The sequence below is a fragment of the Rosa rugosa genome, chromosome 1, assembly GCF_958449725.1.
Source record: "Rosa rugosa chromosome 1, drRosRugo1.1, whole genome shotgun sequence".
In the NCBI taxonomy this organism is placed as follows: domain Eukaryota; kingdom Viridiplantae; phylum Streptophyta; class Magnoliopsida; order Rosales; family Rosaceae; genus Rosa; species Rosa rugosa.
This window is the reverse complement of record NC_084820.1, coordinates 2171086-2185027: the sequence shown is the minus strand read 5'-3', so window position 1 is coordinate 2185027 and position 13942 is coordinate 2171086. Positions and strand designations below refer to the sequence as shown.

General features: G+C 49.2%; 1 protein-coding gene across 1 annotated transcript in view; it reads left to right on the top strand.

Annotated features, from left to right (window-relative positions):
* Positions 1 to 13730, top strand: part of LOC133709859 (uncharacterized) — a 29840-nt gene extending 16110 nt beyond the window's left edge. The window contains exons 5-8 of the mRNA XM_062135790.1: positions 11677 to 11875; positions 12995 to 13101; positions 13215 to 13295; positions 13419 to 13730. Of these exons, the coding sequence (XP_061991774.1) occupies positions 11677 to 11875; positions 12995 to 13023 (228 nt within the window). The 3' untranslated portion in view covers positions 13024 to 13101; positions 13215 to 13295; positions 13419 to 13730. The remainder of the gene's footprint in view (positions 1 to 11676; positions 11876 to 12994; positions 13102 to 13214; positions 13296 to 13418) is intronic.
* Positions 13731 to 13942: the final 212 nt, after the last annotated feature.

The following is a 13942-nucleotide window of genomic DNA, read 5'->3' as shown; positions in this document are numbered from 1 at the left end:
CATATTAATTCACATTTTGTAATGTGATATTGCAGTTTGTTATCTCGCTTTTCATCTCAATAAATTGTATAGATTTATATAGATTTTGATAGATTTATATAGATTTTGAAATGGTATCACAAAATTTACAGGAAAAAAAAATCGGTGCAAATATTACATGCTGTAAATATATCCTACAACCACATTTACGGCGTGCCTCAAATTACAATTACGGCGTGCTTCTAACATCAATTACGGCGTGCTTTGTTATTTCAAAATGAAATAAAAAATCTCTAAACCCTTTTACGGCGTTCATTGTTGTCTTTCACGGCATGCTTTTGAGATCAATCACGGCATACTTTTGATATCAATTACGGCGCACATATTTGGTCATTTACGGCGCTCTTTGTATTTGAAAATCGAAATTAAGAATTTCTAAAACTCTTTCACGGCGCTCTTTTATGTCTTTCACGGCGTTCTGGTGAGGTCTTTTACGGCATTTCGGAAAAACGCCGTAAAAGAGTTTTGTCTTTTACGGCATGTCCATTTACGGCGCATTTTTGTGTGCCGTAAAATGTCTTTTACGGCGCTCTTTGCGGGCCGTAAAAGACCATTTTTCTGGTAGTGGGCGGAGTCTGGCGCCCCAGCGCCAACTCAGAATCCACTTTTCGCTTCCAGACCTGGGCCCTTCACCGCTGCGATTCTGCAAGCTATCAGACCAGCGTCTGCAAAAACCCCAAAGATGTCGCATTACGGCGGAATGTCTGATCCCTTCGTCCACATGGACACCTTCAAGAAGGTCACCAACAACAAGGGATTTGACGACGCCACCTTGTGCCACTTGTTCAGCGAAACATTGGACGGTGAGGCGATGAGCTGGTTTTTCGAGTGTCCGCCAGGGTCCATTGACTCATTCCATGCACTGTCACACGCCTTCCTCTCTCGGTTCATCCTATTGTCCGCCGGACATCACAACACAAGTCAGCTGTTCTGCGTCAAGCAAGGGGCGGACGAATCACTGAAGGCCTTCGTCACAAGGTGGCGAGCGGCAGGGTCTCAGTGCCGTGACCTAGACAAAACAATGGCATTGGCGGCCTTCAAGCAGGGACTCCTCAAAGGGCCATTCCTCTATCACCTCAACTACAATCATCCTAATGCGGCATATGACCACGTCATGAGTGAGGCGGTCATCCACGCCCAGGCGGAATTCCTCACATATGGAGAAACACCACCGCCACCACCAGCAACTCCAACAAAGTTAACACAGCCACCCTCCAGTCATCAGGAAACCGCTAACAAGACCCCTCCAGCACCGCCAACTGACAAGAAGAGGGAGTAGCAGCAGGGCCACCACCAGAACAAGCGGCAGAGGGACCAGCATTACAACAAGGGCAACCGCCCAACCCATGGGGATAACCGCAACAGGCAGGCGGAGTCCTCGCAGCGGTATGCAGTGTTCACAGTCCTCACGGCCTCGTATGAAGACATCTACAATCAGTGCAAGGATCAGATCCCACCGCCACCCCCTCCAAAGTACCCAAAAAACGGGTAAACCCAGGAACACCGGCAAGTGGTGCAAATATCACGAGGACAGCGGCCACAATACCAACAGCTGCAATGCTCTCAAGACGGCCATTGAGACCTTGTACCGTGACGGCAAGTTGGAGCAGTTCAAGGCGCGCCAACCGCCACCAGTAATTGCCAACGTTGAGACCTTGGGCCGCATCAACACCATCGATGGCGGTGCTCCAATCACCAGCATATCCCAGAGGGCAAGGAAGCGCTATGCACGCGCTAATCACCCAAAGGAAGTCTGCAACATCCGCTACGAAAGATCCGCCAAACTCCCAAAATCAGGTTAGGAACCTATTACCTTCTCGGAGGAGGAGGAGCGCGGCGTACATTTACCCCATGACGACCCGTTCTTGGTCGACGCCATTCTTGGCAGGTTTTCTGTGGGGAGAATCTTGGTGGATAGTGGGTCCGCTGTAAACGTCATCTTCAGCGATTGCTACGATCATCTCAAGCGGAACAAGAAACTACTCCAGGATCACGAGCCACTGCTCAGCTTCTCCGGCGACGTCACACAACCGCTGGGATCGGATTACATGCGACTGGTTATTGGTACTAGTCCATGCATGGCGGAGGTACATACGGAATTCATTATTGTCGATTGTTTCAGTTCGTACAACGCCATCATTGGACGACCAGCGCTTAACAAGCTCAAGTGCATCATCGCTGGATACATGCTTCTCATGAAATTCCCCACACCCAACAGCACGGGCTGTGTGAGAGGAAGTCAGCAGTTGGCTCGAGAGTGCTATTCAACGACTATAGCGCGCTCGGCGCGCCGCCATGAGATCCTGACGGTGGGCAACCGGGCACCACCACCAAACATCTTTGAGGATCCTAGAGATGAGGAGAAGAAGTATGTAAAGAAGGAACCGGTCAACCCGGAGACGTCGTTGAAAGTCATCTGCATCTCGGACGAGCACCCTGAGCGGACGGTCCGCATAGGCGCCCAGCTAGACCCAGAGGTAGCGGCGGAGCTCACTCAGTTCCTGCGTGATAACGCCGCCGTCTTTGCCTGGTCCTACGCTGACATGCCAGGTATCTCTCCTGAAATTATAACTCACAAGCTAACCATCAAACCCTCCTTTTATCCCATCAAGCAGAAGCGGAGGGCCTTTGATGAGGAAAAGTACCAGGCAATAGGAGAGGAGGTTGCCAAGCTCCAGGGCATTGGATTCATCCGCCAAGTCATCTATCCCAAGTGGATCTCCAATTTGGTAATGGTCAAGAAACCCAGCGGCAAGTGGCGGATGTGTGTCGACTTCAAAAATCTCAACAAGGCATGCCCAAAGGATAGTTTCCCGCTACCTCGTATCGATCAGCTAGTCGATGCAACCGCCGGACATGAACTCCTCAGCATGATGGACGCTTTCTCCGGATATAACCAGATCAAGATGCACCCCGGCGACCAGGAATGCACCACCTTCACCACCGACAAAGGCCTCTACTGCTACAATGTCATGCCTTTCGGTCTGAAGAACGCCGGTGCAACTTATCAGCGGTTGATGAACGCTATGTTCACTGAACATCTGGGAAAAATCATCGAGGTCTACGTGGACGACATGCTAGTTAAGAGCATAAAGGCCGGCGGACATGTGGCAAACCTCAAGATCATAGTAACCATTCTCCTGGCCTATGGTATGCGCCTCAACCCAGAAAAATGTTTCTTTGGAGTCACCGCCAGCAAATTTCTGGGATACATCGTCAGCGAGCGAGGCATCGAGGCTAACCCGGACAAGGTACAGGCCATCTTTAACCTGGCGGACCCCGAGTATAAGGTGGACGTACAATGCCTCCAGGGCAAGTTAACCGCCCTTGCTCGATTCATCTCCAGACTCACTGATAAGTGTGCCCAATTCTTCAAACTCCTCAAAATGACTCACAAAAAAGTCATCAACTGGAACCCAGAGTGTCAGGCGGCGTTCCAGGGCCTGAAGGAATACCTGGCGGCAGTCCCTCTCCTTTCTGTCCCTGTGCAAGGAGAAACACTGTTCATCTACCTAGCGGTCTCGGTATCGGCGGTAAGCTGCGCCATTGTCCGGCGGGAAGGCCAAGACGAGCTCCCAGTGTTCTATGCCGGCAGAGGCATGAACGAAGCAGAAACAAGGTATCCTCCCTTGGAGCAACTAGCCCTCGCACTCATCGTTGCAGCCAGACGCCTCCGCCAATACTTCCAGGCTCACACCATCCATGTGTTAACCAATCAACCGCTGAGGCAAGTGATGCAGAACCCTGAACACTCAGGGCTCCTCAGCAAGTGGGCCATTGAGCTCAGCGAGTTCGACTTAGACTACAAGCCAAGAACCGCCATGAAGGGCCAGGCAGTGGCGGACTTCATCGCTGAGCTCACCGAGCGTCAGCCAGAACCCGGTACCGAGACAGAGCCCGTAACAGAAGTGGTAACCGCTGAGGAAGCAACTCCCCCGCACTCGGATTGGAACCTGCATGTGGACAGCTCCGCCAGCGCAAAGGCCAGTGGCGCCGGAGTCATCTTAACAGGACCCGGGGGACTGAACGCGGAGTACGCGTTGAAATTCAACTTCAAAGCTTCAAACAACATGGCGGAATACGAAGCACTCATCGCCGGCCTGCTCCTCGCCATTGACTCAGGGGCTGACAGCGTCAACATCTTCAGTGACTCTCAATTAGTCGTTAACCAGGTCAACGATAGCTTCCAGGCCAAGGACCAACAGTTAGCAGCATATTTGGGGTACGTCAAAACGTTGCTCAAAAAGTTCAAATTTCACACCATCACACAAATCCCCAGGGAAAAGAACGCCAAAGCTGATTCACTAGCGAGACTGGCAACCGCCCAACCACATCAAAGTCCAGCGGACACAAGAGTGGAGTGCCTTGACAGGCCAAGTATCACAAAAACCCTGGTGGAAATCTTCAACATTGAAGTCAATCCCAGCTGGATGGACGAGATTATTGCATACAAGCGCAGCGGCACGCTTCCGGAGGACAAGGTTCAGGCGCGACAACTCAAGCGGAGAGCAACTCGCTACAACATCCCGAATGGCAAGCTTTACCGCCAGGGATTCACCCATCCCAACCTCCGCTGCCTAACCCCGGATAAGGGAAGAGTTGTTCTAGCGGAGATACACGGCGGAGAATGTGGAAACCACTCGGGCGCCAGATCCTTGGCCAATCGCACAATGCGACAGGGCTACTTCTGGCCCACACTTGGTGATGACGCCCGGCAGATTTCGAGGTCTTGCCACAAATGCCAACAGTTTGCAGATCTCCCACATGCACCGGCAGAACCGCTGTCAATCATCGTTGGCCCATGGATTCACTCCACGTGGGGTCTTTATTTGATGGGAAAGTTCCAAACTGCCAAGGGCCAGTTCAAGTACATCATTGTTGCTATCGACTATAAGAGCAAGTGGATAGAGGCGGAGCCACTGACGGCGATAACCACCGCTAAGGTAACTCACTTCCTCTGGAAGAACATCTACTGCCGCTATGGTGTCCACATACAATCATTACATACAACGGCACGCAGTTCAACAACAAGGAACTCATCTCCTTTACCGCCAACTTGGGCACCAAGTTGAGTTTTGCATCTGTCGCCCATCCCCAAACCAACGGCCAGGTCGAAGCAGCAAACAAGATAATCAAGAAGCTGCTAAAAAAGAAGCTCGACGACGCCAAGGGTTTGTGGGCGGAGAAGCTTCCAGAAGTCCTCTGGGCCATCCGGACAACTCCAACTACCGCTACCGGCGAAACTCCTTTTTGTATGATGTTCGGCACAGAGGCTGTCCTACTTGTTGAAGTAACTCAGCCTATCGCTAGGGTCGAAGGCTACTGCCCAGACACCAACAGCGACGGCATCAACCTGGACAGGAACCTCCTAGAAGAAAAAAGACACAAGGTCCATTTGCACAACTTGCAAAACAAAAGGCTGGTATCGCATTTCTACAACGCCAGAGTCAGGGCCCGGAACCTCCAATTGGGGGACTGGGTAATGAAGGAAGTCATTCCGCCACCAACAAAACTCCGCCCAACTTGGGAAGGTCCATACAAAATTGTGGAAGTCGTTAGCCCAGGCACCTTCTACTTAATGGACAAGGATGGCGTCACGTCGACCCACCCTTGGAATACTGAACACCTTCGGTATTACTACAAATAGTCATCCGCTACCCAGGAGCATCTTGACTTAGCTAAATTTTTGTTCAATATTTAGCTAAGGGAAGCTACCCAACGGGTACTACCCCACTTTTGTACACGCTGATAAATCAGCTATCAATGAAACGAGGAATTATTCAAACCATTGTTACCAAGTCTAGCACTGAGGGCAACTGGCAACGCCAGCAATCCTCAGCGGACCTCGTCCGCTACATGGTGCACTTGGACCAATCTTAATTCCTTTAATGTTTCATTGATTGACAAAAGAAAAATCTAAGTCCGAATACTAGCGGTACAAACACATCATAACAAACACATTCAAAAGTTCATTCCATTTCAAAATGTCTGGTACAAATTTGTATGCCTCAGCGGCTACAAAAGGAAAAGAAGGAAAATATAGTGAAGGTTCGAGCATCAGGGGTGGCCCTCGGCATCTTCTGCTTCAGCGTGTGGCGGCGGGATTGCGCGGCTCGTTTGGTCAGACCCTCGGGTTGTGGGACTTGGTGTCTTTATCGTGCCGTCCGCCCGGGTGTGCGCCGCCAGGAAGCCAGCACGTGACACCTCCGACTGGGTAGGACGAGGAGTCTGCTGGGACCCTTCCGCCGGCCGTGCGCCACTTTCTCCGCTACCTAAGCGGGCACCTTCCGCGGGGGCAGGTACGACGCCTTTCTCCGGTGGGGCACTCTTAGCCGGCGGCACGTCGGGCTGAGACGCTTTGGCGAAGTCGATGGCGCCCTTCCGCTTCAGCATGTCTATGTTCGCTAGGGCCCCTTCCTTCGCCGACTGGGTCAGAGCTTTCTTGTACTCCGCCGACTGTTTGAATGTCCCAACAGCGGCGGCCGCAACAGTATTCCCTTCAGCCCTCAGGCGGGCAACCTCACCCTCCAGCCGCTTCACCTCAGTTATTCTCGCGGCGGACTCCCGCTGCACGATAATGAGTTTTTTGTCCTTGGCGGCTATCCGCTCCTGCAGCAGGGCGATGTCCTGCTCCAACTTGGAGACGTGTTCATTCCGGTCCAAGTCCCGCTCGATGGCCACCGTCAGCCTGCCTCGAGCGTCCTCAAAATCACACTCCGCCTTCGCCAGGCGCCGCTCTACCTCCGCCAGTTTCTCCTTCGCCTCCGCCAACTCCCTCTGGAGACCTTGGATTTCCTCCCTGAGCTCCCCCTCGACCAGAGGCTGCTTTGACTCCGCCACGAACATGTCGTGCAGCCCCGCTGATATTTGACCAAACGCCGAGCTGTAGGGCGATTGGTCAATCGCCGTGGGGCGCGAGATACCCGCTAGGCCGCCGAACCCTAGCCGTTCGCAGAGATGGAAGAGAAACTCCCGCTCACCATCCGTCATAAACTCCGCATACGCGGCAAATGAGTCCAGGTCACTGGCGGCGGGTGCCTCTCCCTCCACCACAGCAGTTTTCGACGGAGCTTGACGGGCCTTCTTCTGTCGGCGGACCCCGATTGTCTCCATGTCCTCCCCTTCTTCCTCGTCAGGGGAGCCAATCTGCCGGCGCTTTCTCTTCAGCGCCCTTGGGTTCCCAGCGGCGGCCCTCGTCACCCTCGCCGACGGCTCCTCCCTTGGCGCAATGACAGTCTCCGCCGGCTGCACCACCCTCTCCTTTTGAGGGCCACGCCTGTTGGCAGGCATCCGCTCCTTCTGCTGCGCAGCTGCAGCGATTCCCCTCTTCCCGCCGGCCACTTGGGCCCCCGCCTGAACTACAGGCAGACCGTCCTCACCAAGATGGGAGTGGTGCGGCATTGGCAGCACCACAGGAACCTCGGACTGGCTGCGCCAGTGTCTCGGGGTTCACTAGAGTCTTCTGGGTCGCCAGCCCCTCAGCGTACATTGTCTCCAGGAAGTTGTCAACCTCCGCACGGTCCATTGCTTTTTCAAAAGCGTCGCGACTCGCTTTGTTACCTGGCGGAGTTTCTAAAAAAAAATTAAATAAATAAAAAAAACCAGTCAGCCTGGGTTACTTATTATAAAACAAAAGCGCTGTGGCGGAGATTTCTTACCAACGGAGCGAGTTAGCCGCTGATCGACCAGTAACTCCCAACCGGTCAGAAGTCGGAAGTCCAGCAAGTTGCGGTTCCGCTAGCAACCCCTGATCCTTGCTACGCGACACTCTTCTTCGCGCGTTAGAGTGTACCGCAGTCTCGCTGTACAAACACAGTAGTCGTTAGTAAGAATACAAGTCTGCAAATACAAGAACCCGCCAACTACGTTCAGCGGAAACCGGTTACCAACCTCGGATGGGTTGGAACTCCGACTTAATCCTAAATGTTGGCCCTTCCTCGTTCGACCCAGCGTGATACTCCCAACCCTCTGTGGCGACGCAGAAGGTCCCCCGCCAGTAGGACATTGAGTCCCTTAGATTCTCGATCAGCTTGGGCGCTCCCTGGCGGCGGCTCAAGTTCACTTGCCCTCTGCAACCCTGGCGCTTTACATAGACCAGCTCGTAGAAATGAAGCACCTCCGCCACAGTAGGCCCTTCACATCCGGACAACCGCCACAGTGAGTTTAATGCCAGCATCAACCGCCACATGTTGGAGCAGACTTGACCAAAGGCAAGGCCAAACTCGCACACCAGAATATGAAGGTTGGGCACCAGCGGGAGTGTCACTCCTTGGCGGAATATCGCCTCGTGTACGGCGGCAAACCCCTCCGGGAGAATCGACGCCTTCTCATCTGCCGTCGGCGGCCGCAGTTTCACCGAGCCCGGCAGCCGGAACGTCCGCTTCATCCTAGTAACGGCGGCAACATTCATCTGCCCTCCTGCCTCGTCAACAGGGGTGCCATCCTGGAGGAACCAAGCTGACTCAGCGTCCTCCCCCGCTGTTTCCTCTTCCCCAGCGGAGCCGCTGGCAGCGTTGTTGCTTGCCAATCGCTCATCGCGCCTAGCTTTGGCCGTAGCGGCCTCACCCGGCCTAGAGCTCTCTCGACGTGATGCACGACCCATGACTACTTCCCAAGGTATGGTCTGTAGCGGCTCAACCTCTAGCGGTTCTGGCAGTGAGGTTCCTGCATGGGCAGACGGACGCAACGAGTCAATAAATATTCTATCCGCCGCGCTGAACGACACGTCAGACCCGGAATCCTCACTGCTCGAAATCTCTATGACGTTAGCCATCCCAAACCCTAAAACCCACACCAGTTAGCACAAACACAGATCTAGCCTATTCTTACATCAGTTATAGCCAAGAACATCAGCAACAGTTTACCCAGAAAACACCAAAACAAGAACAAACAACCCGAAAACACTTAACCCAGATTCGACCATCTAGTGGACCCAGAAATCCCAACTGTGTCAAAAAACACCAAAACCCATCCCCAAAACCCACTTTACACACTCACAACACCCCAAATTCACGAAACCCAGAAAACTGACAGAAGCACATACACAAAAATTCAATGGAACAGGGATGAGATTCAGAGCACCAACCTCAAAGGCGAAGTCTTTGGTGTGATTAAAAGCGCTTGTCTTCACCGGTAAAGGCCTCGTCCCCAAGATCCGATAACTCTTGCAGCTTTCGTCCCCCGGAACTCTCTTCGCAAATCGCAGAGCTTGAAGACGACGACTCAGGTTTTGAAGTTTTCACAAAGTGTCAAATCTCGCTGAAGTTCCCCCCCTTTTATGTCAACATCAACGCGTTCTAAGCCGTCCGCTCAAAAACGACATCACACACCAGCCGTACACGTGTCGCAGGCCTCCACTTACTCTCCGGATTACTATCATTAATGGCGAGAAGACGGCCAGGCTTAGGAGACAAGCCTCCGCACGCTAACCCTCTACGGGTTGAACACGTGTTAACCACCACCAAACGAAGTGTCTGGTGGAGGTAACCACTTGCGATGACCTCACCAACCGTCCGAAGCCTCCGCTGAGCGAAACCACGCCAGCGGAACTTCTCCCTTGTCATCTTCCAAGTAACGAAGCCTCCGCTGAGCGAAACCCCGCCAGCGGAACTTCTCCCTTGTCATCTTCCAAGTGACGAAGCCTCCGCTGAGCGAAACCCCTCCAGCGGAACTTCTCCCTAGTCATCTTCCAAGTGACGAAGTCTCCGCTGAGCGAAACCCCGCCAGCGGAACTTCTCCCTTGTCATCTTCCAAGTGACGAAGCCTCCGCTGAGCGAAACCCCGCCAGCGGAACTTCTCCCTTGCCATCTTGCAAGCGGGGCGTCTTCCGCTACGTACCTCTAGCGGAACCCCCTTTTCATCTTGCAAACTGCGTACTTTGTTCAGCGCAATATCGCTAAAAAAAAAAAGTACCGCCAGGCACGTCTACTGGACGCTGCTTCCTGCTGCAGTCAGCGGGGGGATATCCGCCAGCGATGGATCCCGAGGCCACGCCTCACTCTGACAACGACCGCCATGAGGCGTTACGGTCAGACCGTCCCTACGGGACACAAGGACTTGTCAACAGTCTACGACGGCCCTGATCAGGCACGTTGACCCCCGTCACTCGGGTACTAAGATTGGGTTCGCTACCCAACACCCTCTGCTCCGTGCAGCTCCCCCTCAACAAACAATTTGCCGACCATCAGGAGGTCTATCTTAGCCGGGGAGTGGGGGACTCCCTGGGGGGCCTAGCAGGGGCCCACCCGAAAGGGTATAAAGCGTTTGCTCATTAAATCTATGGTTGACAACGCACTGACGTTAATTATGCTCTTGCAAGTCTAGCGGAAGAAAACGCTTCAAACCACCGAGCAACTCCCCAACCAAGATTGCCCTCCTTGACTGGGGACTTGGGGGACTTGTACATATATGTACATTTGCAAGCATAATTAGCTATAATGGGCCACGCTCATTGTACCGCCAAAGGTACTAATTCCAACTAAAGGAGTGACATACAGATACACCGCCAGGCGGGCTACAACCTCAGCGTCGGATCACCCCCAGGTCACCGCCGACGCGCCGCCACGCGCCGTGCCAAAATGGCATCAGTAGCTCCCAGAGCTGGGAACTGAAGCACATCAGTCCCACATCGAAAACAAGGAGGAGGTCAGCCTCCTCCTCACCTATAAAAGGTTCTCTCCTCTCTCCTCATTAATGGCGCATTCAATACTTACCTACTGTTACTTTGTCAACATAAATACATTGACTAACTTAGGCATCGGAGAGTTGAAGACCGCCCAGCGCGGTCTCCCTCTGACGCCGCTGTGTATTTTACTTGACAGGTAGCGGAAGCTTTGAGAATACCACTAGTATCGATCCGCCCACCGGATCAGCGTTAACAAAGGTTCAGCTACCGCCGAACTTTTAGACATTAACAGATATCATGAGGCCTCAAAAGGATCATGTCTACCACTATTTCAGATTTTCAGTTCCAATTGGTATATTAATGATTTATGCATACATTGATACAAATAAAGATATGCAATGAGTTAAGTACACGTGTCATCATCAATCCTGAATGTGTGTTCGTGTGTGGTGTCACCAAGGAGGAAAGTGAAGGAAAATTAGAGACAATAGACTACTAATACGTCATATAGAACTAGTAAAGGAAAACATAGCAATTAGTTCTGAAAATGCTTTTGCATTGGCGTCTTAGGGTTTTTCTGATGCTCTAATAAGGACTGTAACACTAAAAATAAGAGGGGAGTGACTACAGATGGATAAATATAAGTGGATATAGAGAAAGAAACACAGAGTGAAGTGTACTATAATTAAAAGAAGACTGCAATAAAATCATAGACAGGTCTATTCTGTTTTCCCATTTATAAGAAATAGACAGGTCTGGATCTGTGTAACCGTATGATTTCTTCTTTGACTATACATTTTTTCAGTGAAGATTGTATATATCAGTGCTGGTTGTGTTATCTAATCTGTTTGTTGTTATATGCTGTGCCACTCCAATGAGTTTTCTCATTGATTATAGCTACTGTCGCTTTTTTGTCAGCTATAATCTCTATTTAAACAGTTGTCTTTATGATTTATTCTTCAATTATAAAGTTTTGCATTTCTTGGATTGATTAGTTTGTGGTGGATTTGCAGCTTGAGAAAAGAGTGAACAAGGTCGAGCAGTATTACTTGAGGAAAGGTAGTCTGCAACCAACCACTTCGACGGAGAAAGACAGGGATACACACTTAAATACAATTACGAAGCAGCAACAAGATGCATCACGTAGGGAAACCGCTGCTGCAAAGAAGATGCGAGATCTGTTGAATATGTTTTTCCACAATCTTCAAAGAGGTATGCACTAACCTCATGATAGGTCACTAGCAATGGATCAACGTACTTGGGTATCTAATGATGAAGATATTTGCTTTACATGCCAGGGTTCTATTAACGTAAATGATTGTTTTGTAATGTAAATGAGTGTTTTGTATGTTTGTTAATTATGCTTTCTCTTGATAATATTGCTGAATATTTTGATGTAAAAAATCAATATCTAAAGTTATTTCCTAGAGAAGGGGGAAACTGAGATGATGAAGTGTTGGGAACAAACTCAAATATGGATGGTGAAATTAAAATGCTATATGCTGTTATCAAATTTGAAGGATAATGCCAATTTTTGGATGTTCATGTCCATTTCTTATTCCAAGGAATAAAAAGCAGCTGTTTATATATTTCTTAAAGCTATAGACTGTAATAAGTTGATATTATTACATAATATCAAGGTTGATATTCTGCAATCAGTTGTTCATGTTTATCTCTACAATCACAAGCTAAACAGGACAATGTTGATTGTCACTTCTAGATTATTTCTTAGGTGGATATTAATTTCATAAAAAGCAGAGCCAAGGAGCTTATATAATGATGGAATTTACTCTTGCTGCTAGAAAACTATGTTCCTTCATATAATGGTTTTATTTTTTTAATTTTTTCATATCTAATATTACTACTGCTGCATCTATCGGTGAGGGTTACAAACTACATATGCCAGTAGACTTTTATTTGTTTTCATGGTTTACTTTGTATAAGGCTTTGCTTTACTTTTTTGATTTGAAGCTTTGCTGCTTCAAAAGTGATGGAAGTCTTTGTTCTTGGTTAATCAACAGAAGTTCACTATTATGTGTGAGTGTTTTTTTGGGTTGTATCCCATTTGTTGTTAATCTGTTGATTTGTTTGGAAAGAACCTTTCTTATGGGAAAATATGATATGGGATTGTAGTAGATAGTGATTAGCTCCAACTTGCAGGGATCAAAGTGTGAAAGAGATGAGCTTTTGTTCTGTTTCACCATTTGTGTGATTTGTATTCCTGCTTAGATTACTACCATTAGGTGTCCTTTCTGCCATTTCTTTATCTCAGTAATATGTAGCTGTAAATCAGAGAGCCGTCTTTTTAAAAAAGAATTTACATGTTGACAGGGCAAAAACAATACTTAATAAGTCAGTAACTGGGAGAGTAGCTGCGGAGGCCTGAGTGCTCATTAGGGGGAGAAAACGGTGAGGAAGTCATCATACATCCACCCGAGGTTAGCTCCTGTTTCTTTCTTTTGATAATTAAGCACCCCTTTGTTCATATATACAAGATTTAACAGGGATAATAGAGTTAACTAATTAATCTCATGTGCAACTGCATTGACAGGAGAGAGAGCCACTTCATCTAATAACACATCATCTCCCTATTGCAGTAACTTTTGCATTCTTCAGTTATGAGAGCAGTGTGGTAAGCTATTTCATCCGTTGCACCAATAAAATAAGCAGTTTTGTATCTCTAAGTATTGTATGTTTGTGCACCGCTTAGCTGCAATGATGAATTCTCTGTCTAACTTGATTTGATGCTTCATAGGTTATAGATCCAACCCACCATGAAGAGGCTGTTATAGGTGAACGAATGACCGCTACACTTAATTCTAATGGTGATGTTTGTGCCATTCAGAAGGCTGGAAGGGAGCTTATATGTTGGTGGAGATATCACTAGAAAAATGTACTTCATGTGTTCTAAACCATCTACAATCAGAATATTGTACTTCTTTCTCTATCCTTTCAATTTCAATTCTCAAATTAGGATCAAAATATCCAAAACTTTCAAAACTCGCAGCAACGTGCGTGCACAAATTCTAGTATATACTAATTCCAGTCACATATTTGTTTCTTTTTTTTCCTTTGCCACATGATATGCCATACATGATAAACTTCGAGGACCTTGTATTCAGGGGCGGAGCCACGTTGGGTCCTGTGCCCTACTAAAATTTTTATAAAAAACGTATAAATAAGTAAGACTTTATTAATAGCACTAGTTGTCAGTTTAGTGCAGTGGTCAGACTTATCTATTTTATATTGCAGTTCCCATGTTCGAATTCTATTGCCAAC